We start from the raw sequence: 24,723 nt of genomic DNA, 5'->3' as shown, positions 1-24,723 counted from the left end.
AAATTTGTATAATTCATGACTGAAAACATTTTTTAACATGATTTTGATGTGCCATTTACATGGTAATGCAATGTCTGATTTTAAAATGGATTTTAAAGGATGAATTTTGAGATTTTATGTTTTCAAGTGATGTATAACTTCTTATGATTTCTAAAAAGTGATAGAGAAAAAGGCAACGAGGAAGTCTTTTTTTTAAATGCCAGTGGAGAAGTATAGGGGTATACATGTACATAACAAAATGGAACAAAAATCACGAGGTTTTACATATCCCTTCAAGAATATGCAAAATGTTAATAATATTCACAAAATACGAGGGATCATGAAAATGGCATGTTATTTATTTAGTAGTCTTGAATAAGCTATTTCACATAATGGATGTTTATATATATATACTCCACAAGATAAAATATCTGAATTTATCAAAATTACCCTATTCCAAAGTTTACATACCCTTGTGTAATTTCCTGAATGATCAATGATTTTTTTTGTTTACTGATAGTTGTTCATGAGTCCTTTTGTCCTGAACAGTTCATCTGCCTGCTGTTCTTCAGAAAAGAGTCCACATTCTTTGGTTTTCCAGAATCTCCTGGATATTTGACTATGATTTTGAGATCCATCTTTTCAAACTAAGGACAATTGAGGAACTCAGTTGATACATATCAATTACAAAAGGTTAAAACATTTACTGATGCTCAAGAAGGCAACACAATGCATTAAGAGCTGGTATAAGAACACACATTAAGTACAACCTGTCTCTGTGTGGTCAATGATGGGCAACACATCTTTGGAAAATTATAGCAGACATTAGCATTGCACTGACCTCTGACAGTATTCAACACAAATATAATATCTTAACCACCTCTATTCTAAATGAATATTAGAGGATAATGTACTGGATTAATCATAATTGAAACATAAGCCTAATAAACCTCACCAAAAGTCAACAAAACCATTTACCCCAACAATGTAAAGAAACATGGGACCATAAATGCCATTTTTAAAAGGACTTCACACACTCCCGCTATTGAGATCATCTTAGACCCGGTCTTCACAATTAAACCATGGATTTACTTTGTTATCTACATGTTTCTGGAAAATTCCCATGTTTGCTGCTAATGAGTTTGAGGTATGGTTAGGTTTAGGAGTAAATTTAGGGTTAGTGTTATAAAGGTTATAGCTGTTAGATTTGTGGCATCGGCTTGGGTTACGGTTATAGAGATTAAGTTAACAGTGTAACTAATGTTAATGAAATACAAATACTTTAAATGTAATTACCAACATTTAAAAAATAAGCATGTTGGACATGTTGGATTTGTGATGTGTGGAGAACAGTAGCTATGAAGTTAGCCTTTGGAGTCAGCCACTTTATTACATGACTATTCAGAGCAGGTGCAACATTTCAAATATTTAACATGTCATTTCCACCACCGAATGAATGATGTTTTGAGAGGACACATTAGGCTGAACCCTTATTCAAAGATCATGTGAGTGATGATGGATGAAGGTAAAAGATGATGTTCTGTATCAGTTTCTGAACTCCAATGCTCATCTGTATTCCCTCACACTATCCAGTATTTCACCACTTTCACTGACACAGTCAGTCCGGTTCTGTCAGCTCATGTTCCCCATGATGAGCACACACAGCTGACAGACAAAAATACTCCTGGAGCTCCAACCACGTTCTCTAGGTTTGCTTCCTTCATGCCAGTGACAGCACTTCTCCTCACTGTATCTGCGGTTTGACGCAGGAAAGGAGCGGCTCTATTTTTAGCTTTGCTCTGGGGAGTGGACAGGGTGCATGGGAAGGTAAGCACTGGGAACAGCAGTTCCTCCCTCAGCAGTAGCGGACAGCAGTCTGTCACCATGACTGTGGAAAAGATGGATCCTGTGGAAGTGTTTGCGGCCGGGGAGAAAGGCCGTGGCCTCCGCGTCACCAAGGAGATGTCAGCTGGAGATGTTGTGTTTGCTGAGGCGAGCTTCGCTGCAGTTGTGTTTGACAGGTAAGATCAGGGTTTGCCAACTAGCTGCGAGTTGACAAGACTGGTGAGGAATGGCTTACTTTGGGAGAGGAGTATTTGAGAGAAGAACTAAGCTGAATGTTGTGGACCCTGACCTGTTGATATCTCAAAGAAGTGATCCTTGTTGTCTTTGGACACGGAGATGGTGAAGTTGTGGTGTAAGAGGATGTAATCACAAATGTTACTTGATTAAGAGAGATCATACTGAATACTTGTTATTTTCCAAATGTAATCGCACTAAAATAAGAGTAAAACTCCCTGTTTTTGGTTACTTTGCTCTTTGGACTTGAAGAGATTTGGGGGCAGTATGTAAGCGCACTCTCAGAAAAAAAGTACAAATCTATTTCAATGAGGCTGCACCTTTTCAAATGGTACAAATTTGACATTTTACATACTAATATGCAAACTTTAGGGACCAATGTGGACCCTTTAGATACAAAGCTGTGCCTTTTGAAAAGGTCCTGCCCCAGTGACAGCTTTCGTAACTTTTTTCTGAGAGTATGTCAACCCCATATAGTTTTATCTGCATAAAATAATAGTTTTCTCTTGTCCCAAACACAACAGTGCTTGTGGTAGATCAATATTAGAAAGTGTCCTTGTAAGTTAACAATCCAGACAGTTTTCCAGTTTTCTATAGATGTACCTTCACAATTCTATATCGGAAATGGTGGTTAAATAATGTAAAGTGACATTTCTGGGACTGGTTTAGTTCTGTTAAATGGAGAACAAGGTTTCTTATGTACATATTCTGCTGGTTAAGCTCTAGCTACAGTATGTGAAAGCTCAGATTACTGAGCAGCCAATGTGTCTGATTCAGGATCAGCTGTGCTAAACATCTTAAAATGGTGAAAAATGGGCTTTCGCATTGTGCTTTGTGAGTAAATATTATGTAGATTGAAGGGTTATCACTAAAGATGTTGTTCATGTAAATGTTTAAAGTTAGTCTTTTGTTGATCTGAAAAGTTTCATTGTGCTCAGAGTCACCAGAACAACTGGAGGACATGCTTTAGCTGTAACATTATTTATAATCATGTGAGTGTGATGGTTTAAACCAGCTGCATTGCCATGTTTCTCCTTAATGCCAAATTTTAATTTCTTAAAATAGTATTTTTTTTTCTTTAAAGGCAAAGCCTCTGTGCCTGTTAGATACACATTTCGATATGGGGTTTTTCCCAAGGAGAATTTCAGACTGCGTTATGTTTAGTCACTATTGTGTTGTTTATGGGTACTTGCAGATTTTAAGAGCGCTAAACGGTGTGAGAGATTTCATTCTCATGTGACAAGATCATAGTTTCACTTCCATAAAAAGACAAGAGCCACTGCGGAAAACAGCACAGAGTACTCAGCCCTTCGAGCTTCTGTAAACACAAACATGTTTCCGTGAACGTCTGGATGAAACCAGTACAAATGACAACAAAGAGTTAACCTGGATGTCATGCCTGCTTACTGTACGCTGACTTTTAAAGGAGGAGGCGATGGTGCGTCTAATGACATCAGTGTTCAGTAATGCCATCTTAAAATAGATTATTAGGTAAATCACATGAAGCAATATTTCTAAGCGTGCAAGTTGACACCAGAAGACTGAGTTGACAGTTCCTTACCTTTATAATTAAAGCAAAGTTCAAATATCTTAACTGGTATAAAGGATATGCCCTGCAGAGTAGAATCACCTCAGTTAATCACAAATGTGTTTATTCATTGTTAAATAGTTTATTCCTCAACCAGGTTACTAATAAAAAATGGTACAAAAATTACTCCATACCTCATACAATCTTCCAGTCACATTAAATATAACCCATTTTTAGAGATATAAATATATCACACAAGTTAAGCATCCAGATGGTCTTTTATTTGATCCTTTGGGATAAGATATGAGTTTAATGTTGCCCATATAAAGAGCATTTATATAAGGATCCTTCTGAGAGTTTTCTGCCTGTCTGATTCACATGTGTCTGAGGAGGGATGGGATCATAAAAACAACCAAAGACATCAGACTCAGATCCAGATCTACTTGTTTATATTAACAGATACATGTCGGGATAAAGGAAGCATAATGGAAGAGAAAATAATACTGGCATCCAGAGTTTGTGGTTAAATCTTTTTTCTTTATGAATAAATGTATATATTTTTTGTTTCTATAAGTAAACACAGAATACCTAAACCGTTCAGTTATTGCGATTAAAATATATGCCAGTGACCTTTAATTTGAACATTTTCTCCATGTTGGCCCTCTGTCCAGACTCTTTACCCCTGGATAAAAGGGTTACATTATGTCACTGTGGCACAGACACCTGTTTTTGATGGCAAGGCCAATGAAAATGTTTTTTGAGCCTAATTAAGACATCTGCAATTAGGACATGTGAGTGTGGAATTGTAGGATATCTGTGGTGGGACCTGTCTAGATTGGTTTGTGCAAAACGCCATACAGCTCTGTTCTGGATTCACTGGTTTTCAAATTTTTCATCTTTCAGTTTAGAGCAATGGTCTTCAACCCTGCTCCAGACCTACAGAGTTTAGCTCCAACCCTGATCAAACATACCTGAACCAGTTAATCAAGGTCTTCAGGCTTGCTTGAAAAAAGCAAATTGTGTTGAAGCAGGTTTGGGATAAACTGGACAGGATAGTGGGTCTCCAGCAGCATGGTTGTAGACCTCTGGGTTAAAGGAATAGTAATCAGTAATGACCAAGAATGCCATCGTTGGTGAAGCATATCTGTCTTTGTAGTGGCTTGCACATGGCAGATGTAGATGAGGGACCCATCCTGCTTAAATATGACTTAAAGCTGCAGTAGGTAACTTTTGTAAAAATATATTTTTTTACATATTTATTAAACCTTACATCACATTATGTCCTGGCAGTAGAATATGAGACAGATAATCTGTGAAAAAATCAAGCTCCTCTGGCTCCTCCCAGTGGTCCTATTGCCATTTGCAGAAAGTCATCGCTCCCGGTAAGAAACAACCAATCAGAGCTGTGGTCCGTAACTTTGTTTGTGTTCAAAATGTAGAAAAATGTATATAATAAGCGAGTACACCATGAATCCATTTTCCAAACCGTGTTTTTAGCTTGTCCTGAATCACTAGGGTGCACCTATAATAAGTGTTTATATTCGGACTATTATAGATTGCTTCGGGGGTACCGCGGCAGATTAACTCAATTCCCTTAGTGATTCTTCATAGACATAAACAGAGAGAAGTAGCTCCGGCTATGATGTTCTTCCGCAAGACGCAAGCAGTTCTGTTTCTTAACCGCTAGAGCGTCAAAAGTTACCAACTGCAGCTTTAAATTAAGATAAACATTCACCTGTCCACCGGTCCGAGACATGCTGGGAGAGGCTCCAGCACTCCCATAAACCTACAGAAGATAAAAGAGCATGAATTAGTGGATGGAGTAACACAGTTACAAGTGCCAGAAAGAGAATGAAAATGACAGGAGCCGGATCAACTTAATCTCAATGGAGTCTATTTACTGAGCCAAATATCTCAGTAAGCATCAATCAAGTTCATTTACTGGATTGAAATTGGTAGGGGATCTAACATGCTGGAGTTTGAAGGTTTCCTTTGGTTGTGGTCTTAATTTCTATACGTCTATGTATTCCAATAACCTCAGACCAGTGTGTACTGCTTTAGTTCTGGAAAATTGCCATCAAATTGCAGGAGGGCCTTCTGCATAAATGCAGTTCGGAGCCAGATTGCCATTTTCAGACCTTTACTGGGATCCAATAACATGCCAGATCAAGCCCGGTATTGAGACAGACAAATCGAGAGCTGATGTGCACCTTTGTCTTTATGGTACAGCTGGGATGTTTTAAAGGAAAGCACAGAAAACATTAATATTCTGGCAGCGTGAAAGAACAAGATCAAGCAATGCCAGAACAGTTGCCAGAACATATCAGAATTTGGAACCTTCCATGCAACTGAGTCCAAGGACTCAAAAAAAAAAAAAAAAACGTTAGATCAGAGATCTTCAATCCTACTCCCGAAGAGTCACCATCCTGTAGTGTTTAATTTCAAAACTTGCCTGGATGTTTTTAGTAATCCTGAAGACCTTGTTTCAGGTATGTTTGATTAGAACTGAAACTAAACTCTGCAGGAGTTTTTACTTTTGAAAGCAAAGTCCCTTCCATACTGTCGATGGGATTTGACCTTTCCAAAGGAAGGTGTATTGCTCAACTTTAGTCTGAGATTACAGAGGATTGTGTATACTTAAAGACTGTGAAGTCTACATTGTGTATGTATGCTCAGTTGCAGTGGTGATATCTTTTGGCATTGTGAGTGTATTTAGTAGAGTGTGTCATTGCATTATGAGATTGTTTACTTTTTGTCTGAACAGAGGGATGCTAGGCCACTGAGGTCAATTTTGAAATAGGCCATTTTAGGTCACCATTTAATTCCCTCCCCTGTCAAGGAGTGAGCAGGGCAGACCTCTAAAGGCACTGCTCAGTGATGCGAGTGCTGGTCCGTCACATTCACATCCACACAATCAGAGTCAAAATTCAACAACAGGTGGAAGTGATAACCTGCCCAAAGAGTCCTGGCAATACAGCTTGATTCCATGATTTAGGTACTAGCGCAAGAGATAAACTGTAAGCCAACAGTGTTAGGACTAAGCGGCAAAGGGGACGGAAGTCTCACTCTCAGTCCATTCCTGAGCCTTCCTCTCACATGCTCCCAACACTGTCCTGCCAATAAGAACAGATGTCCTGATAAAAAGAAGTTCTGTCCTTCTGCTTTTGTTTGATTCTGTGGACTTTTAGTTTAATGTTCAGTTTGTGTTCATAGTATGTTTTCAGTGAGGACTCTACTAAAACAGATATGTTGTATATATTGTCTGTCAGTCTCTCTCTGCAGGTGTGTCACAGCTGTTTCCGCCGGCAGGCGAACCCTCATCGCTGCGCCCAGTGCAAATTTGCCTACTACTGCGACCGCACGTGCCAGCGTGCCGCATGGGACGAACACAAGCAGGAATGTTCTGCCATTAAAAAGATAGGAAAAGCTCCCAATGAGAATGTGCGGTGAGTCATGTGATCTCAGACTGAGCTTTATTAAAAATGAAACATTTTGAATGTAAAATGTGTAATTACTATGATGATGATGAAACAAGTTAGTCATTATAAATAAGTTTAAATACTTGTGGTTGCAAATCTGGAAAAATTCAGGCTCAAATGGCATGTTTATTGGCATTCAATGCCCTGACATTGCAGTCTGGTCGCTCGTATCCTGTGGCGTATTCAGAAGGACACAGGTCTGGTCTCTGATACTCAGCTCACCACCCTCGATCTCCTGGAGGATCATCTGTCCGAAATGTCCCCCGAGGACCTGAAAGAACTCAAAGTTGATGTGCAACACTTCTATAATTACTGGCCTAAAAAGAGCAAACCCGTTGGCGAGGACTACGTGTCGCATCTCTTTGGTGTGGTAGGCACTGATTTGCCCAAACGAACACTTCTTCACTAGCATTCATGTAACTCAGGTGAGAAAGATGTTTCTCTCTTCCTCAGATTAACTGCAATGGTTTTACGCTGAGTGATCAGAGGGGTCTTCAAGCGGTGGGCGTAGGTCTCTTTCCTAACCTATGTTTGGTCAATCATGACTGCTGGCCCAACTGCACAGTCATTCTCAATCCTGGCAAGTGAGTAGATGAGAATTTAGTGAAACACCATATGTCTGTCAGCTCCAGTGAAAACATCCTAAATCATACAGAAGGTGTTAATCCAGATCTAAATGGCTGGGGTGTGTTTCTCTCTTGCAGTCAAACAGCTCTGGATGCTTCATTCCATTCAAAGAGCAGGTGAGTCAGTGTGACACACATTAACATCTGCCCTCTGACCCCTGAATTTCTCACACCATCGTATCCATGTCATATGCTTAAACCAGTTAAGCACAGGTGCGTTTTTTGGTATTTTCACCTAAATTTGACTCAAATTCAAATGTTTACCCTACACACATACAATGGAGGAAATGAAAAAACCCTTTGAACTACAAAATATGTAATTCTTTATAAATAACATTATATATGTTTCAAATATTACAATAAAAACAAAACAAAAAAACATAGGTATTTTGGAAAAAAAAGAAAAATTCAGTTTTTTTTTCTTTGCATCTAAATATGTCATTTTGAGTTTCCTTTGCAAAAACAGTATTTATAAGGCACATTACCCCCAGAAGTGAGATGAACATAATTAATCATAACGGGTTATTATTAACTACATTCATATTCAGGAATTACTTATAGCATTCTAGCATTAATAGTACAATGAAAAAAAAAATGTCCACAGGGTGAACAGTGTTAATCGTTTATTTTTTACTCTTCTCTGGCCACAAAAAAATAATTTTACTACTAATACATTGCTTCCAGAGCATGTAACAAAAAGTTACCTTGTCCCGTGAGCATCAAACACAGACAACCAAGTGTGAATACATATGGATTTTTATTAAACTTTACTACAGGGGAACATGCAACATCTGACTAGACACAAACACATTAAACATAGATGCCAGCTCAAGGAAGGCACGGACAGAGAGAGAGTGAGAAAGAGTGAGAGAGCGAGAGCACTGCAGAGGAGAGAGAGAGAGCGAGCGAGCGCTCGTGCAAGAGTGTCATGGCAGTATTTTACTCAAACTAAATCACAACCTGATAAGAACCATCAAAGAATTTTATCACCTTAATTTAAAGGGGTCAAAGCCTAGAAGCACATCTAAATAGTTAACAACCGGTTACTTGCATTGGTTCTGTAGTTCCTGAGTAAAGTGCATGTATAATGCGTAGAGTCCGGTTGAATCCTGTTAGGAGTAAAACCTTTGTCATTTCATCCATGGGTTGACTGCTCCGAAGTGAATCAACAAAGTTGCTGAAAACTGCCAGAAGATCGGACTCCCCCGGAAGGGGATTCGCGAGGTTTTTAAGGTGATCGGTGTCTCCAGGGCACCCCACTTTTTGGGTGTGGAAGTGGTTTTATCTGGTTTCCCTGTAACTCCCATTTTGGATAGATTGACCAGTAACAAGGTGTATAGTTTTGGTGGGAAAGTGTTTCTTTGTCCCCGTGACACCTCATTTGCATGCTTTATGACAGGCTGATTAACTGGTGTAGTTTTACCCCAAATATCGTACAAATAGTATGATGCATTTCATGATCACATAGAGTACATCATGGTTTGAGGAATAAATAGCAGATCATTTTGATACCAAGTACGAAACATTTAGAAGATATTAAACCAGTGATACATTCATACACCTGAATGTAAGCATTTAGACCGTAACTAATGCAAATAAACTTTGGTAACTAGAATAATGTAATAGGGAAACATACAACACATGCATATACCAGATGCATTTGTAACTAAGGCCTCGTCCACACGGAGACGGAGCTTACCCCAATCCGATCTTTTTTTTCCTCGTCTCAAGAAATATCCGCGTCCACACGAAACCGCAAAATGATGTAGTATACATGCCAGACCAGTATGTGGCGCTGTAATTCCTCCACAGAGATACACTAAAAACAGAGAAAAAGACTTGCGCTGAGTCCCAATTCGCCTACTTATACTACGACCTAAAAGTATGTACTTTTTTTGTGAGGAAAAAGTACATACTTTTGAGTGTGTAGCAAAAGAGTATGCACGTTCTGGGACATACTTCGATGACGTCATGCAACGTGAACGACAACGTGGTTGCCTAGTTACGCTCACCACAACTGTTAACGTTTCATTCATTCTTTATGTCCAATACAATTTTGTTTACTATTCCCATCTTTTTTTTTTCATTGTTTTTTTTCACAATACATTTTACATTGTGTTCTTCTACCAAGTTGAGGAGTGAAGAAGCAGGGTGGCGTCGTCGTAGAACCAAACGCAGGTCGTTTGTGAGGCGGCTGGTTCTGACGTTCATGTGCAATGTGTGTAACGAAATCAAATATTACTTTAATTACGGGTTAAAAATTTGAATTCTTACACTTAAATACTGAGGGCGCATCTCTGCTGCTGCATATCCGGCTGCCATGTTTATGTCATCGCAAAGCTTCTCCCTCCCGCACGCAATGGGTTGTGGGCAATATTAGCACTTAGAGTGTGCATTGATCTGCACTTCGAATTCTAACCGGAAATAGTAGACCATCCGGGTATCTTTGGAATACTCTTTTCAACATACTACGATTTGTGATGTAATAATTCTAGTTTCGCATACTATTTAGGACGGATAGTATCGGATTTGGGACTCAGCTTTGGACTATGCTCATAAACCTTGCGCGTGTTACACAAACGAACATGGAACAATACATTTATTAATCAGTGTTAATGTTAGTTAATAAAAAGACAATCGTTCAGTGTTTGTTCATGTTTTTGTTACTGTTACGGGACGTAGAGGCGTCATCGTTTCAGAAAATATACGGATTAGCCGTCCAGACGAAAACGCAAAGACGGCGTTTTCAAATTTATCCACTTTGGGTTTCCGGTTTCAAAAAATAGCGGTTTCACCTTGCGAAAACGCCGGATCCGTGTGGACGAAACACCTATCCGATAAAATATATATCCATGTGGACGGGGCCTAATTGATTATAGTCTAAAATAAAGAAGACATTTTTATGTGTGTGTGTATGTGATGTGTTTTGAAATTGTGGAGACAGGCCACTGCTTTAGTGAGGGTGCCTGGCACAGGGGTCATTTGCTCCTCCTGGAATGCGTTTGAAGTCCAAAGGAGAGGAGCAGAGAGTTGCTGTTTAACATCATCTTTATAGTTGGGGGGGAGGGGCTGGCAATTAGCACCCATAAATGTAGAATGTGAGGCCATGTCTACGATTTATATGCAAATGTCACAGGGCTAAAAGGAATTTCTAAGATTTAAAGCCCCAACGATCTTACATGATCCAAAGCAGATGCTACATTTTAATTTTTTTCTGAGTAGTAATATACAAAATGGCAAAAGCGAATTGGACCAAATTTCACATTTTGTGTTTTTTACAATCAGTTTTATTCTTTCAGGATACAAAAGACTGGATACATTGTAAAATATATCTGGTCTATCACAATCTAAAATAGAATCCACATTCTCCAGCTTTATATAATTTTATTTATGTGCATAATGTATTGGTATACTGATTTAGAGCATCTCACCAGCATCCCCTGCGTCCAGCAGCATCTCTTCCTTCGTCAGTCTTCTTGGTCGAGAGCTGCGTGCTAATCCGCTAGCCGCAGCTGCTATATGGCCTTCAGAGCATCAAACAAACAAATATATGTTCATCCACACAGCACTGTAATAATCCATGTATGTTTACTGAAATGTATTATGTACTGTACTTTTCTGTCAATAAACAGTTTATCAGATTGTTAGCTGTGCTTTCAGGTTTCAAAATAAAGATTCAAAGAAAAAAAAAGTAACTAACACGCTTATAGCCTAACCAGACATGCATTCATTCCTCTCCACGGCGCCGCTGAATGTACTTCTTCATCCATAACTTGTAATATGATTATTATAAATTGATATTCTCTGAGCCACATATGCATTGCTTTCCACGAGTGATGCATACAAAACAGCCGAGAATATATTTCTAATTTTAATTTCACTACTTTATGAATCATAAAACAAAAAATGTCATTCTTTGTAAAGAAGACACTCCAAGCTTTCAAATGAATCCATATATGGGCTGATACCATATAAGGAAGGCTTTGCAAATGAAGCACAAACATTTTGTACATAGTTTTGGACCCAGTACTGGGTCAGCCGTGTTGATATGGTTTCTAAAAGTTTACCTACCAAATGTAAATTCTGTCATTGTTTACACGTCATTACAAACCTGTATGGTTTTCTTTCTCTTTTCCATCCAATTACAGTTACTACTGGAACCTTCATGCTTCAAAAAGGACATAAAATTCATACATTTTTTTTTTTTTTTTTTTTGTCATTTTGAGAGTTTGGCTGTCCCGGACATCTTTATTTTCATGACATGGAAAACAGGCCATGATTCAGATTTAAACTTTTTGTGTCCACCTTAGTTTTATTTTAGTATCATTGATATACTGTTATAGTTTTGTTAAAGGGGTCATATGATGTTGCTTAAAGAACATTATATTGTGTATTTGGTGTAATGAAATGCGGTTATGCGTTTTAAGGTAAAAAAAAAAAAAAAAAAAAACTTATTTTCCACATACTGTACATTATTGTTTCTGTGATTGGCCGAATACCTCAAGCATGTGACAAATGTCACACCCCTTAACATACTGGCACGACGAGACAAAAACAATAAAACCCATTACAAAAGAGTCATTTGTTGCATCCAATGTGGACATAATTACTGGTTATCATGACTTTTACTGTCTTTTTACACATTGCATATCGTGACGCATAAACATAAAACCATGTATGCATTTGTGATCTGAGAAATGGCAAACAACAAGCATTATTCTACACTGCTCAAAACTCACTTTTTAATCATCAGTGGCAAATTATTTAAGTATGTAAAAATGTACTCACAGTCTGTGAGCCAGAACAGCCGGCATTGTAGTCTAGCCTCCCAGGATCAGGAAACAGTCCTCCATAAAATGCGTTGCACACATCTGAATATTTGGCTTGAACAGTTCTGGAAGAGTGTTGTAAATACAAATTAACCACTGATTTCTAGTTGTGTCCTCTTTTGGAAGGCCAAATATAGTAGTGTGACTTTCACAACGAAACACACAGCTTCTCCTCAACATGGTGCCAGCTTTATTCACCAAGAGCTTGTTATGGAGCCAAAAGAGTCTCAATAAAGATAAATGCACACACTACATTCACATATGCACACACAGGATTCATACATGCACACACATGATTCATAAATACACACACAGGATACACAAATGCACACAAAATTTACAAATGCGCACACTACATTCACATATGCACACATAGGATTCATACATGCACACACATGATTCATAAATACACACACAGGATACACAAATCCACACAAAATTTACAAATGCACACACTACATTCACATATGCACACATAGGATTCATACATGCACACACATAATCCATAAATACACACACAGGATACACAAATGTGCACAAAATTCACAAATGCATACAAAATTGTGAATGTATGTGAATGTAGTGTGTGCATTTATCTTTATTGATACTCTTTTGGCTCCATACTTGTAGCACTCCAAAGAGAAAGGAAAATTTGAAAATGCATCATATGAGCCCTTTAATATTTTGAATACATTTTTATTTTTGGATATCACTTTAATTTTAGTTCATGTTTTAGTAATTTTGTTTTGTGCTTTTGTCATGTTTATTATTTTTCTAATATGTTATATAGTTTTTAATAATTCTAATTTATCTGCTTTATTAGGCTTAGTTTCAGTTAGTTTAGTATTTCAAGTTAAATTAAATGAAAATGACTGAAATAAAATAATTGTATTTATTTAATATCAGTTAACATTTATTTTGTTTCAAGTAATGATTTTTTTTATGGTTTTAGATTCCCTTAAAGGAGTGTCTATTTACACTAAATATAAATAGCCCGCCTTGTTGGCAGAGGCCATTTACATGAACTCCGCCCACCAAAGTGTAATTGTCATAGTCAACAATGAAAAAAGATAAATGTAAAGTATTGTTTCAGTGGCGTAGACCATAAGATTTATGCTTTTTTAAAACATGATCAACCCGAGTTCGAACCCAACTTTTGCAGAACATTTCCCCTCCATTTTCAAATCTCATATCGCTTCAGAAAGGTATTTATTTTCAATAAAAATGAAGGAAATAATCAAAAAGTTTTAAAAGTATCAGGTAGCGTTAGGGTAGGGAGGGCTTTTATTTTACCAATAAGGTGGCATCCATTTAATGATTTTAATTAAAATTATAGATTACACAATACGTTAGTATAATGACTGTTTTATAATGTACTACAAGGTGCAGATAATGGCTACTATATGCAAAGAATACTATAAATAGCAGAAAATATTGCCATTTTACAATGGTGTAAATACACTAAACAAAATTATAAAACGCAACACTTTTGTTTTTGCCCCCATTTTTCATGAGCTGCCTTAGGCTGGTCACAATAAAAGGTCACTTTATCACACAGTAACTTGACACAGATGTCGCAAGTTTTCAGGGAGCGTGCAATTGGCATGCTGACTGCAGGAATATCCACCAGAGCTGTTGACAGTGAGTTGAATGTCCATTTCTCTACCCTAAGCCGTCTCTCCAAAGGTGTTTCAGAGAATTTGGCAGTACATCTAACCGGCCTCACAACCGCAGACCAAGTGTAACCACACCAGACCAGGACCTCCACATCCAGCATCTTCACCTCCAAGATCATCTGAGACCAGCCACCAGGACAGCTGCTGCAATCGGTTTGCATAACCAAAGAATTTCTGCTCAAACTGTCAGAAACCATCTCAGGGAAGCTCATCTGCATGCTCATCATCCTCATGAGGGTCTGAATGTTCCAAGATGGCGCCGCACATGGCTGCCTCAGTGCTTGGCTCTCCAGTGTTTGTACTGTTTTTATTCATTTTTCCTGTTTTTTGTTTAACAAACACGATCAGTTTCACCAGGGATGAACTGCTGAACATTCGGCAGAACATACCACAGGATATTTTTCTGGATTTCTATTATACAGACGTTTTACTGAACATTGTTATCGGAGGAGCAGCGGCGCTGATCAAACACTTCAGGACGCGCAGACGGGGAAAGATCTCCGCTCTCTACCCAACAAAATGGACGAACTCCTTCTGCTCTCTCGGACAAATAAGGATTTCTCTCACTCTGCTGCTCTGTGTTTCACGGAAACCTGGCTGAATGACACCATACCGGACAGCGCGCTCCATCTTCCGGGCTTTCAGCTGTTTAGAGCGGATCACGAAGCAGAATCAACGGGGAAATCGCGCGGTGACGGGACATGCAACGGTGGTGTACAGATGTAACGGTGTTAAAGAATATGTACCGTCCTGATCTAGAAATGCAGTTTGTCAACTGAAAGCCATTCTATTCGCCGCGGGAGTTTCATTCGTTCATTCTGGTCAGTGTTTAAATCCCTCCACAAGCGCATGTGAGCTCAGCTTTACAGAAACTCGCTGATCAGATCACAGAGACAGAACAACTACACCCGGACTCTGTTTTAATCGTTCTTGGGGACTTTAATAAGGCCAATCTCTGTATGTAACTGCCAAAATACATACAGCATATTACATGTCCCACCAGAGACAGTAATATATTGGATCACTGTTACACCACAATAAAGGATGCATATCACTCTGTTCCACAAGCAGCTTTGGGACGTTCTGATCACTGTCTGGTTCATCTTATACCAACCTACAAGCAGAAACTTAAATCTGCTAAACCCTTAGTAAAGACTGTGAAGAGATGAACCATCGAAACAGCAGGATTTACAATCTTGTTTTGCCCTCACTGATTGGAGTGTTTTTGAAGCTGCTACCACCGATCTGGATGAACTCACAGAGACCGTAACATCCTATATTAGTTTCTGTGAGGATATATGCATTCCTACCAGGACTTATTTAACATTCAACAATGATAAGCCATGGTTTACAGTAAAACTCAGACATCTTCGTCAGGCCAAAGAGGATGCCTACAGAAATGGGGACAGGGTCTTGTACAATCAGGCCAGGAGCACACTGAACAAAGAGATTAGAGCGGCTAAAAAGACCTACACTAAAAAGTTGGAAGACCAGTTTACTTCCAACGACTCAACTTCAGTTTGGAGAGGTTTGAGGGCCATCACTAACTACAAGACACCATCCCCTTGCACTGAGGCTAATCAACGACTTGCTAACGAACTGAATGAGTTTTTATTGTAGATCTGAATCCCCCAACACCCATTCTGACCATCTCCCTACACATCCATTAACACCTCCTGCAATCCCCCTGTCCATACATCCTGCTCTTCAAATCTGTGAAGATGATGTGCGCCAGGTCTTCAAGAAGAACAAAAGAAGAAAAGCACCAGGCCCAGATGGCGTTACACCAGCCTGTCTGAAAATCTGTGCTGACCAGCTGGCCCCCATCTTTTCACAGATCTTCAACAGATCCCTGGAGTTGTGTGAAGTGCCTTCCTGCTTCAAACGCTCCACCATAATCCCCATTCCAAAGAAACCCAAGATAACAGGATTTAACGACTACAGACCTGTGGCTCTAACGTCTGTCGTCATGAAGTCGTTTGAAAAACTGGTTCTGGCTTATCTGAAGGACAACACTGGACCCTTAATGGACCCCCTGCAGTTTGCTTAACGAGCAAACAGGTCCGTGGATGATGCAATCAACATGGGATTGCACTTCATCCTGCAACATCTGGACAAAACAGGGACTTATGTGAGGATCCTATTTGTGGACTTTAGTTCGGCTTTCAACACCATCATCCCAACAGCCCTTCAGACCAAACTGACCCAGCTCTCTGTTCCTAGCTCTATCTGTCAGTGGATCACCAGCTTTCTGACAGATAGGCAACAGTTAGTGAGACTGGGGAAATTCATGTCAAAAAGTTGCTTCATCAACACTGGTGCCCCTTAGGGATGTGTTCTCTCCCCTCTGCTCTTCTCCCTGTACACCAACGACTGCACCTCTAAAGACCCCTCTGTCAAGCTCCTGAAGTTTGCAGATGACACTACAGTCATCTGCTTCATCCAGGACGGTGATGAGTCTGCTTACAGACAAGAGTTTGAGCAGCTGGCTGTCTGGTGCAGTCTTAACAACCTGAAACTAAACACGCTCAAAACAGTGGAGATGATCGTGGACGTTAGGAGAAACCCCTCTGCACTTTCCCCACTTACCATCATGAACAGCCCTGTGACTGCAGTGGAGTCATTCAGATTCCTGGGAACCACCATCTCTCAGGACCTAAGTGGGACAATCACTTTGACTCCACTGTGAAAAAGGCCCAGCAAAGGTTGTACTTCCTTCACCAGCTGAGGAAGTTTTACCTGCCACAGGAGCTGCTGAAACAGTTCTACTCAGCCGTCATTGAGTCTGTACTGTGTACTTCAATAACTGTCTGGTTTGGTTCATCAGAAGTCTACAGAGTTCTGTTCGGACTGCCAAAAGGATTATTGGTGCTCCTCTGCCCACCCTTCAAGAACTTTATACATCCAGAGTGAGGAAAAGGGCTCAGAAAATCACTCTGGATCCCTCACATCCAAGTTACCCTATCTTTGAACTTTTGCCATCTGGCTGGCACCTCAGAGCCGCAAATACCAGAACAGCAAGGCACAAGAACAGTTTCTTCCCCCAGGCAATCTACCTCATGAACAGTTAAATGTTCCCTACTTATGCTTATAAATGTGCAATATCCTTATATTTATTTGTTAACCCTCCATCCTAGAACATTCCTGCATCTCACTCAATCCTATTCCATTTTCATTTATAGCACAATTGTTTATACACTTATTTATTTGCCAATTTGTAATTCCCTTTTTTAATGTGTGTTGTTGTCTCTGTGTACTGGAAGCTTATGTCACTAAAACAAATTCCTTGTATGCTCAAGCATACTTGGCAATAAAAGCTCTTTCTTTCTTCTTTCTTTCTTTTTCTTCTTTACCTGAATGCAGTTCATCATCGTAACAGACTTAATGGGCAAATGCTCACATTCAATGGCCTCTGGCACTTTTGAGAGGTGTTCTCTTCACGGATGAATCCTGGTTTTAACTGTACAGGTCAGATGGCAGACAGAGTGTATGGTGTCGTGTGGGTGAGCAGTTTGCTGATGTCAATGTTGATTGAGTGGCCCATGGTGGTGGTGGGGTTATGGTATGGGCAGCCATATGTTATGGACATCGAACACAGTTGCATTTTATTTTACCAGATACTGACTGGTTTTCAGACCCCCGGGCCCCCCAATACAGTAAAACTGCATTATAGAGTGGCCTTTTATTGTGGCCAGCCTAAGGCAAGCTCTGTCACATGTTGAGTTGTGATCCACTCTAGGGTTCTCACTTAGGGTCTTCATCATATATTAATTATTTTTTATTTGATTTAGCATGGTGTTTAGCATGATGTGAGCAGCAAAAATAGCTTTTATAGTTTTCTTTTTTTTTTTACTAACACAGCAAGTGTTAAATATTTTATAACTCCTTATGCCCGTTTCACACATACTCCGTTTGCGGTGCGTATGCGTTGTGTATTTTTTTATGCACCCATGTTAACAGATTCCAGCGTTCACACTGCACGCGGTTGCAGTCCGTTAATGCGTTCCAGAAGCAGTGCGTCTGCAGCAGTGCAGTGATCGTTTACGTACAGAGTCTATTTTTGTTGTGCTGCATGCGCTGAATTAAAGTGACAGCGCATTGTTCGCGGTAAAAATTAACATGGATTGACACGGAAATGCAGTCATTTCACAATAAATGTATACTAATCAAAGCCTACTGTGTTTCACACGCAACATGGGTTTTGGCTAGATTTAAAACAAGAAAGGGAGCAACTTTAGAGAAACAAGGCAACATTACATGTGCACTTTTATAGAGGCAGAAAAACAAAGTTATTTAAGACTGTTGGACTGCGTGTAATAAAGATTTAAATGCAAAAGGCACGAGAGTCAAGTTTTAGTTTTAATTTCGAATGTTTGTGATATCCTAACAAGGCTAATGTTGTGTTTAAATGTGTTGCAGCTTGTTTCAGCAACTTATTATAAAAACCTAGCCGTCAAATGCATGAGTAGTAATACGTTGTTTATATTTGAATTTAAATGTCTATGAAAGATTGTTACTGTAGCCTACTGTGATGAAAGAGTATCACAATGCTGAAAAAGCTTCTTTTTTTTTTTACATGATTTGATATCAAAATAATGGACAAAGCTTGTGTTTTGTGACTTATACTGCCGCGGATCAGTAGCGGACTGCAAACGCGTCCTTGTGTGAAAGCACAATGAGTCTGTGCTGCTTCAGCACAACATACGTAACGCACACGGACTGCATACGCACTGCAGACGGATTATATGTGAAACAGGCATTACTTGTGTGAGACTGAATAGATGTTGTTTGTTAAAGTTTATTGTTCTCTCTGTGACTCTGTGAATGAGCCAGGATCGAGCTGAGGGCTCTGGGGAAGATCTCTGAAGGAGAAGAGCTGACTGTCAGCTATGTGGACTTCCTGAGCGTGTCTAAGGAGCGCCAGCGGCTGCTCAAGCAGCAGTATTACTTCGACTGCAAGTGTGAGCACTGCACCAGCGGCATCAAAGATGACCTGATGACGGCCATCAGAGACACTGATGGACACAAGGTTCATATCGGCCTCCAAATCTGTACTACAGTAATATACACAGAAACACTGTCCCTGGCAGTCTGAGTTTAACATGATCTGAATGCACTACCGGATTCAAAAGCAGTTAGCACAAGTTAGTTGGTGTTTATATGTAGATGAAAGAGTGCCTTTCTGTGGCAAGGAATGATAATACAGTCATGTCAGAAAGTTCATCAGTTCATCAGTCTGTAGTTATAACGAAGTGTGTCTGTCTGTCTGCAGCCGTCTGCTGATGTGGTGAAGGCAGTGACAGATTTCAGTCTTCAAGCTCTGCTTAAGATCGAAGAAGCTCGTACTGAAGGAAACTTTCATGAGGTGAGTCAAACTATCCCATCCTGATTTCACAGAAAGTGCTAGAACTGAATCACTTGTGTTTTATTGGTAGGTTGTCAATTAAAGGGGATCTAAACAGCATTTCCATACATCAGCAATGAGCTTTACACTGTGCTCACCAAAGCAAGATGAAAAGTGTTATAGCCTACTTAAAATAATAATATTATTAATTTTTTGTAGCCAAATTCTGTATTTTTTCTTTTCAAATGAATGATTTTTTAATCAAATTATATATCAAAAGTATTTTTATTTATATATTTTTTTTAAATATGTACTTTTAAGACTGCATTTTTAATCAATACATTTCTTTACAGGTATAAGCCAAAATGTTACATTAGAATTTTCACTTAAAATGTAACCACTTACTATAAATAAAGAACTGTAACTTTGAAAATGAATGTTTATTTTTATTTATTTTTAAAGTATATATTATATTTTCTGTTATGTAGCCTACTTACAAAAAAATTAACAAAAATGCATACGGTAAATGAATGAAACTTTTCCTTTTATTGTAATAAATTCATTTCTGTGATCAGTAGCCTAAATCATGTGCTAAAGTAGGCCTATTAGTATTTATTTATGTTTGCTATGCGTAATGCTATTTGCTTTTAGACAAAGTGTTAGTTTACTGAATTGAACTATTAAAATGTATTCAACTGCCGATTGGTGCTGCAGGTGGTTAAGATCTGCCGCGAGTGTTTGGAGAAGCAGGATCCAGTGTTTGGAGACACAAACCTGCATCTGCTGCGCGTCCTCAGCACCGCCAGCGAGGTTCTGTCCTTCCTGCAGCAGTTCACCGAGGCGGCGGGTTACGCGCAGCGCATGGTGGACGGATACGCGTGAGTCTACTCGAAACCTCGTTTATTCCTGAAAATCTAAACTAACTCTCCTAAAATGAGGTCAGCTGGGCTCTGTTCTGCTCTCAGGAAGCTTTATCATCCCAATAACGCGCAGCTGGGCATGGCCATCATGAGAGCGGGCGTCACGCACTGGCACGCGGGCCTGATCGAGGCCGCGCACGGGCTGATCTGTCGCGCCTACGGCGTCCTCATCATCACACACGGAGCTCATCACCCCATCACCAAAGACCTGGAGGTAAAACAGCTACCTATACGCCATCAAACTCAGTGGAATCACTGAATAATGTAACTGTGGTGAAGTCAGTTCAGAGACGCCAGTCAGTTTGATGCTTATTAAAAATTCATCGAGTTTCTCCTGTAACAGCTGAACTTAAGCTTAATGAGGCCTGTACAAATCAAGACTGTTAGAGAAATTTACTTCTGATCATTTACGGTGTCAATTTAATATAATGTCAGACAGATCACAGCAATATGTGATGGCATAACAGGGCTGAAGAGCAGAATCTTGTCAAAAATAATAAAAATAATTTTTATATATATATATATATATATATATATATATATATATATATATATATATATATATATTAGTGAGAACCGTTGGAGGACAAATATGGCATACAATTATTCTTTAAACCAATTAAAAATATCCTTAATTTGTTACAGCTAAATACATAACTGAAGTTTTGGTTTAATATTAATACAAATATTTATTTTCCCAAAGAAAAAAACATTCAGACAAAATAAAAAGATTGTTCATTACAAGACCATTTAGTTTGAGACACAGTCCACAGTTTTACTTAATGTACATCAATATAATTTATTTTTTGCCTTTAGTTTTTACAATTTAGTTTCACCAGTAAATAAAAGCTAAATTAGCTAAAATACAAAACACAAATTCTTCACTTAAGATAAAATTTGAAATAATTTTTAGTCAATGTTTAATTTAGTTTACTAACTATAGATTAAGATAACTTCGGAAGACCTTAACATTTGTGATGTCCTTTTAAAAACATGCATCATGTTTCATATTTTTATCATATTTGAAAAAAAAAATACATTCAGTAAATCTAGGCATTGAAAGTATGTTATTTTAATGAAAGCAAAGTGTTTGTATCATTTTAACCAAGTTTTTACAGTTGTAATGATTATGAATATATGATGTTGCAATGAAAACTTAGTTTGAGGCAGAACACCACAGGTGAATAAGGTACAACTTGCAGAAATCTAATTCCCCAGTTTTTTTTTTCAGTCCATTTTATATTACGGGTTTTCTAATATGTTGTGTTATGCAAATGAGGCATACTATATTTACATTTGCGTTAATATGCATACATTTCCAGAATAGAAATCTAGACATTGGATAAAGCCAAATTCTTGTTTGATTTGTCGACATATTAGAGGTTTTTCCAGAGGGGATTTTGGATTTCTCTTGTAATCACTCCATCAGAAATTACTGTCAACAGACAGAAAACAAATACATTTTCACCATGTTTTTAAGAATAAAATGTCACATAAATCAGTGTGAATGATTTATGAACAAACCTTCAGAATACAGAAGCTGTATGGTTTGCTGTATGTAGGAGAAAAAAACTATTTGTATTTTGGGAAGTTTTCTTTCCACTAATCTGAAAAGACCAAAAACTGACGAGTGCATGAAAACACTGGTTTTGCCTGTTGTGTCTTACCTTAGCTTCTGTTGAATCTATCACAAAAGCTGGATGTTTAATGTGAAGAAGCACTGTGAGCGTTTCTTTGATCGTGATTGTATGTGAATGTGTGTTTCAGGTGATTCGGACGCAGACTGAGATGGAGCTGTGTTTGTTCAAGCAGAACGAGCTGGTCTATCGCAGCATGAGGGAGGCCGTGCTCAGCGACAAACCCATGATGCTCGCTGGAGAACAAATCAAAACCACTTCATAAACTAGCTCCTCAAATCTTACCTGAATCTGCAGAGTAATAAAGGCATTTCCAGCAGATTTCTGTTTTGTGCTGTTGATTCTTGATTGAATGTTGCTGAGATGTGCATGAGAACATTCCTTACATCTGATCAGGAGATGCGTCTGTTGTTCCTCTCGAAGGTGAGGATCTGAAACGAAACACAACAGCAAACGGGACTGAGCGTCATGTGGTGTACAGAGATGATGATGATGATGATGATGATGATGAGTCTTACATTAATGATGGTATCTCCATTCAGCTCCGTCATTGAATCTATCCTCTTCAAACACACCATCAGCTTATTCCCATCCATGTGAACCACAGTCTGACACACACACACACACACACACACACACACACAGCTTTAATATCTCAATCTCATGACCACCAGATCATATTACACTTAAAAAAATTTAGATTGAAAACTGCTTATTTAAAGCAACTTTTAAGAGATAATTTCCCCCCTAAATTATCATTAAATTTATGCCAATAAATAAATCTACAGAATGATTAATTGAAATAAAATGTTTATTTCAGTTAACCCTTTAATTGTCACCCTGTCCCGTATACGGGACGCCTACATTTACTTCACTATATTACAATTAAATCTAATCTAATCTTGACAAACTATATATCGATGGAAAGGTCTAAGCAGGGCTGGCAATTGCTATAGGCAAACTAGGCGGTTGCCTAGGGTGACAAATATGTTGGGGGCGCCCTCCCTCTAGGGTCGCCGTTACGTTACGTTAGGCAAGTGCACAGTTGATTAAGAAAATGAAACGGTCTAATAAATCCAGGGCTTAATTTGTGCCAGAACATGCCGGGATCCGGCACCTCCGAAATCCGATCCAGTACCTCATTTTGGCAGATCCCCCTTCTCCAGGGGCAGCGTTTCAGTATGGCAGATAGAGAATAGCCAGATATGTGCTGTGAAAAACTATCCTAACTTCATATCTCTTTTATAATTCTTTATTATTATTTTAAATCACAGGGGTTTAGAATTATTTAACGAATGATAAGTATTTAAAGGAACTTGTAAAACTTTGTAACCCCATCGGATCTCGTGAACCCTCTTCGCTTCACCCTGTCTCCACTCCACGCGCACGCACAGCCTGGAGGAGACCGATCTCCGCTTATTTGCAAAGCAAGGGTAAACAAATAACTTTGAATAGTACAGCATTTCTTTACTCAAACACTATGTCTGTGAAGGCTATTGTTTTTGTGTGTTTGAAGACTGGAGAAGTAGTTTTTTGCCATCTAGCCAATATACCTTTGTACGTTTAAAATATCCTGTGCATATGTGCTTAATAGTTTATATCATGAGATTTTGGCCAAGTGTATTAAACAGCAAAAAAAAAAAAAAGAAAGAAATGTTATATCCTAACCTGTAAATACCTCAGATGCGGACAAAACACAGATCTCCTCATTCACCAGCCAAAGACCCTGTTTACTCCATTTTAGCTTGTTTTTCATATAGCCTGATGTTAATAGCAAGTGTCTGATACAACACTAACACTGACGACGCAGTGTTGTTTAATTATTGATTTGTTCCCCTATTCTTTCTTTTCCCCCCTGTATTTTAGTAGAGTGTGCCATGAAGCTGTTGTATTTGTCAATACCCATCGGACATCATATTGTTTGTATTTGGTTGCTTAAACTCAAGAAACTACGGAAAATAACTCCTATATAAAACTTGCAAATCAGCTTTATATGCACAAGCTTTGGATGTGACTGTGAGGACACATAATACAGCCTTTGGAGCATGTGAGTACCAAATGGCTTAAAATTCTTAAAAATTATTATACATTTTTGTGACAATGCAACAATGACCTGATTAGTCAAGTGACAGTTCTGTCAGCTGTCCTGAAGTGCGAGTGAGTCTTATTTTATTAATCAAACCTACAAGTTTGAATAAATGCAGGAATTTCCCTCATTCTAAACTTGAAAGCTACAAGATTTATTAAAACCATGCGACACATAGTCCCCCTCAGAAAAGTTTTTAGGCCTGGAAATTTTTGTTTTAAAATCGCATGGCATTTCCATGTTATTCATGACTTTAAAGACCCTATAAAATCAACTGATGCACGCTCTTAATCATTTAAACTGGTCCACCAATGTGATCGGTTACCTCTCCCTTCTGTAGTCGCGTGCCGGATCTGTTGCCCCGGTTTGTTCCGGTACCTCGCAATTTACAAATTAAGCACTGTACGTATTACTAGAAAATGTAACTTCACTGATAACCTACATGGTTACGATTTAATTTAACTCCACTGATCTGGCTGTTGCAGGTGAAGGGGCCACATCTAGCATTCCAGGTCCCAGTGAAACACAGACCAATGAGAC

At 38.8% G+C, this 24,723-nt stretch overlaps 1 protein-coding gene across 1 annotated transcript; it reads left to right on the top strand.

The window, feature by feature from the left end:
- Window positions 1-1,695: 1,695 nt before the first annotated feature.
- smyd1a (SET and MYND domain containing 1a) lies at window positions 1,696-22,418 on the top strand. The gene is made up of 10 exons (XM_052591678.1): window positions 1,696-2,000; window positions 6,856-7,032; window positions 7,222-7,435; window positions 7,519-7,649; window positions 7,770-7,808; window positions 19,030-19,225; window positions 19,469-19,561; window positions 20,255-20,418; window positions 20,506-20,674; window positions 22,228-22,418. The coding sequence occupies exons 1-10, from the start codon at window positions 1,864-1,866 to the stop codon at window positions 22,360-22,362; spliced, it is 1,455 nt and encodes a 484-aa protein (XP_052447638.1). The 5' UTR covers window positions 1,696-1,863; the 3' UTR covers window positions 22,363-22,418.
- Window positions 22,419-24,723: the final 2,305 nt, after the last annotated feature.

Source organism: Carassius gibelio, chromosome A5 (assembly GCF_023724105.1).
Source record: "Carassius gibelio isolate Cgi1373 ecotype wild population from Czech Republic chromosome A5, carGib1.2-hapl.c, whole genome shotgun sequence".
In the NCBI taxonomy this organism is placed as follows: Eukaryota; Metazoa; Chordata; class Actinopteri; order Cypriniformes; family Cyprinidae; genus Carassius; species Carassius gibelio.
The sequence above is the reverse complement of the archived record's forward strand: the minus strand, read 5'-3'. Positions and strand labels throughout refer to the sequence as shown.

Coding starts and splice junctions, on each gene's coding strand:
- smyd1a (XM_052591678.1), top strand. CDS start 1,864: ATGACTGTGGAAAAGATGGATCCTGTGGAAGTGTTTGCGGCCGGGGAG. Junction 7,436..7,518: donor TGTCGCATCTCTTTGGTGTG/GTAGGCACTGAT, acceptor TCTCTTCCTCAG/ATTAACTGCAATGGTTTTAC. Junction 20,419..20,505: donor CGCATGGTGGACGGATACGC/GTGAGTCTACTC, acceptor TTCTGCTCTCAG/GAAGCTTTATCATCCCAATA.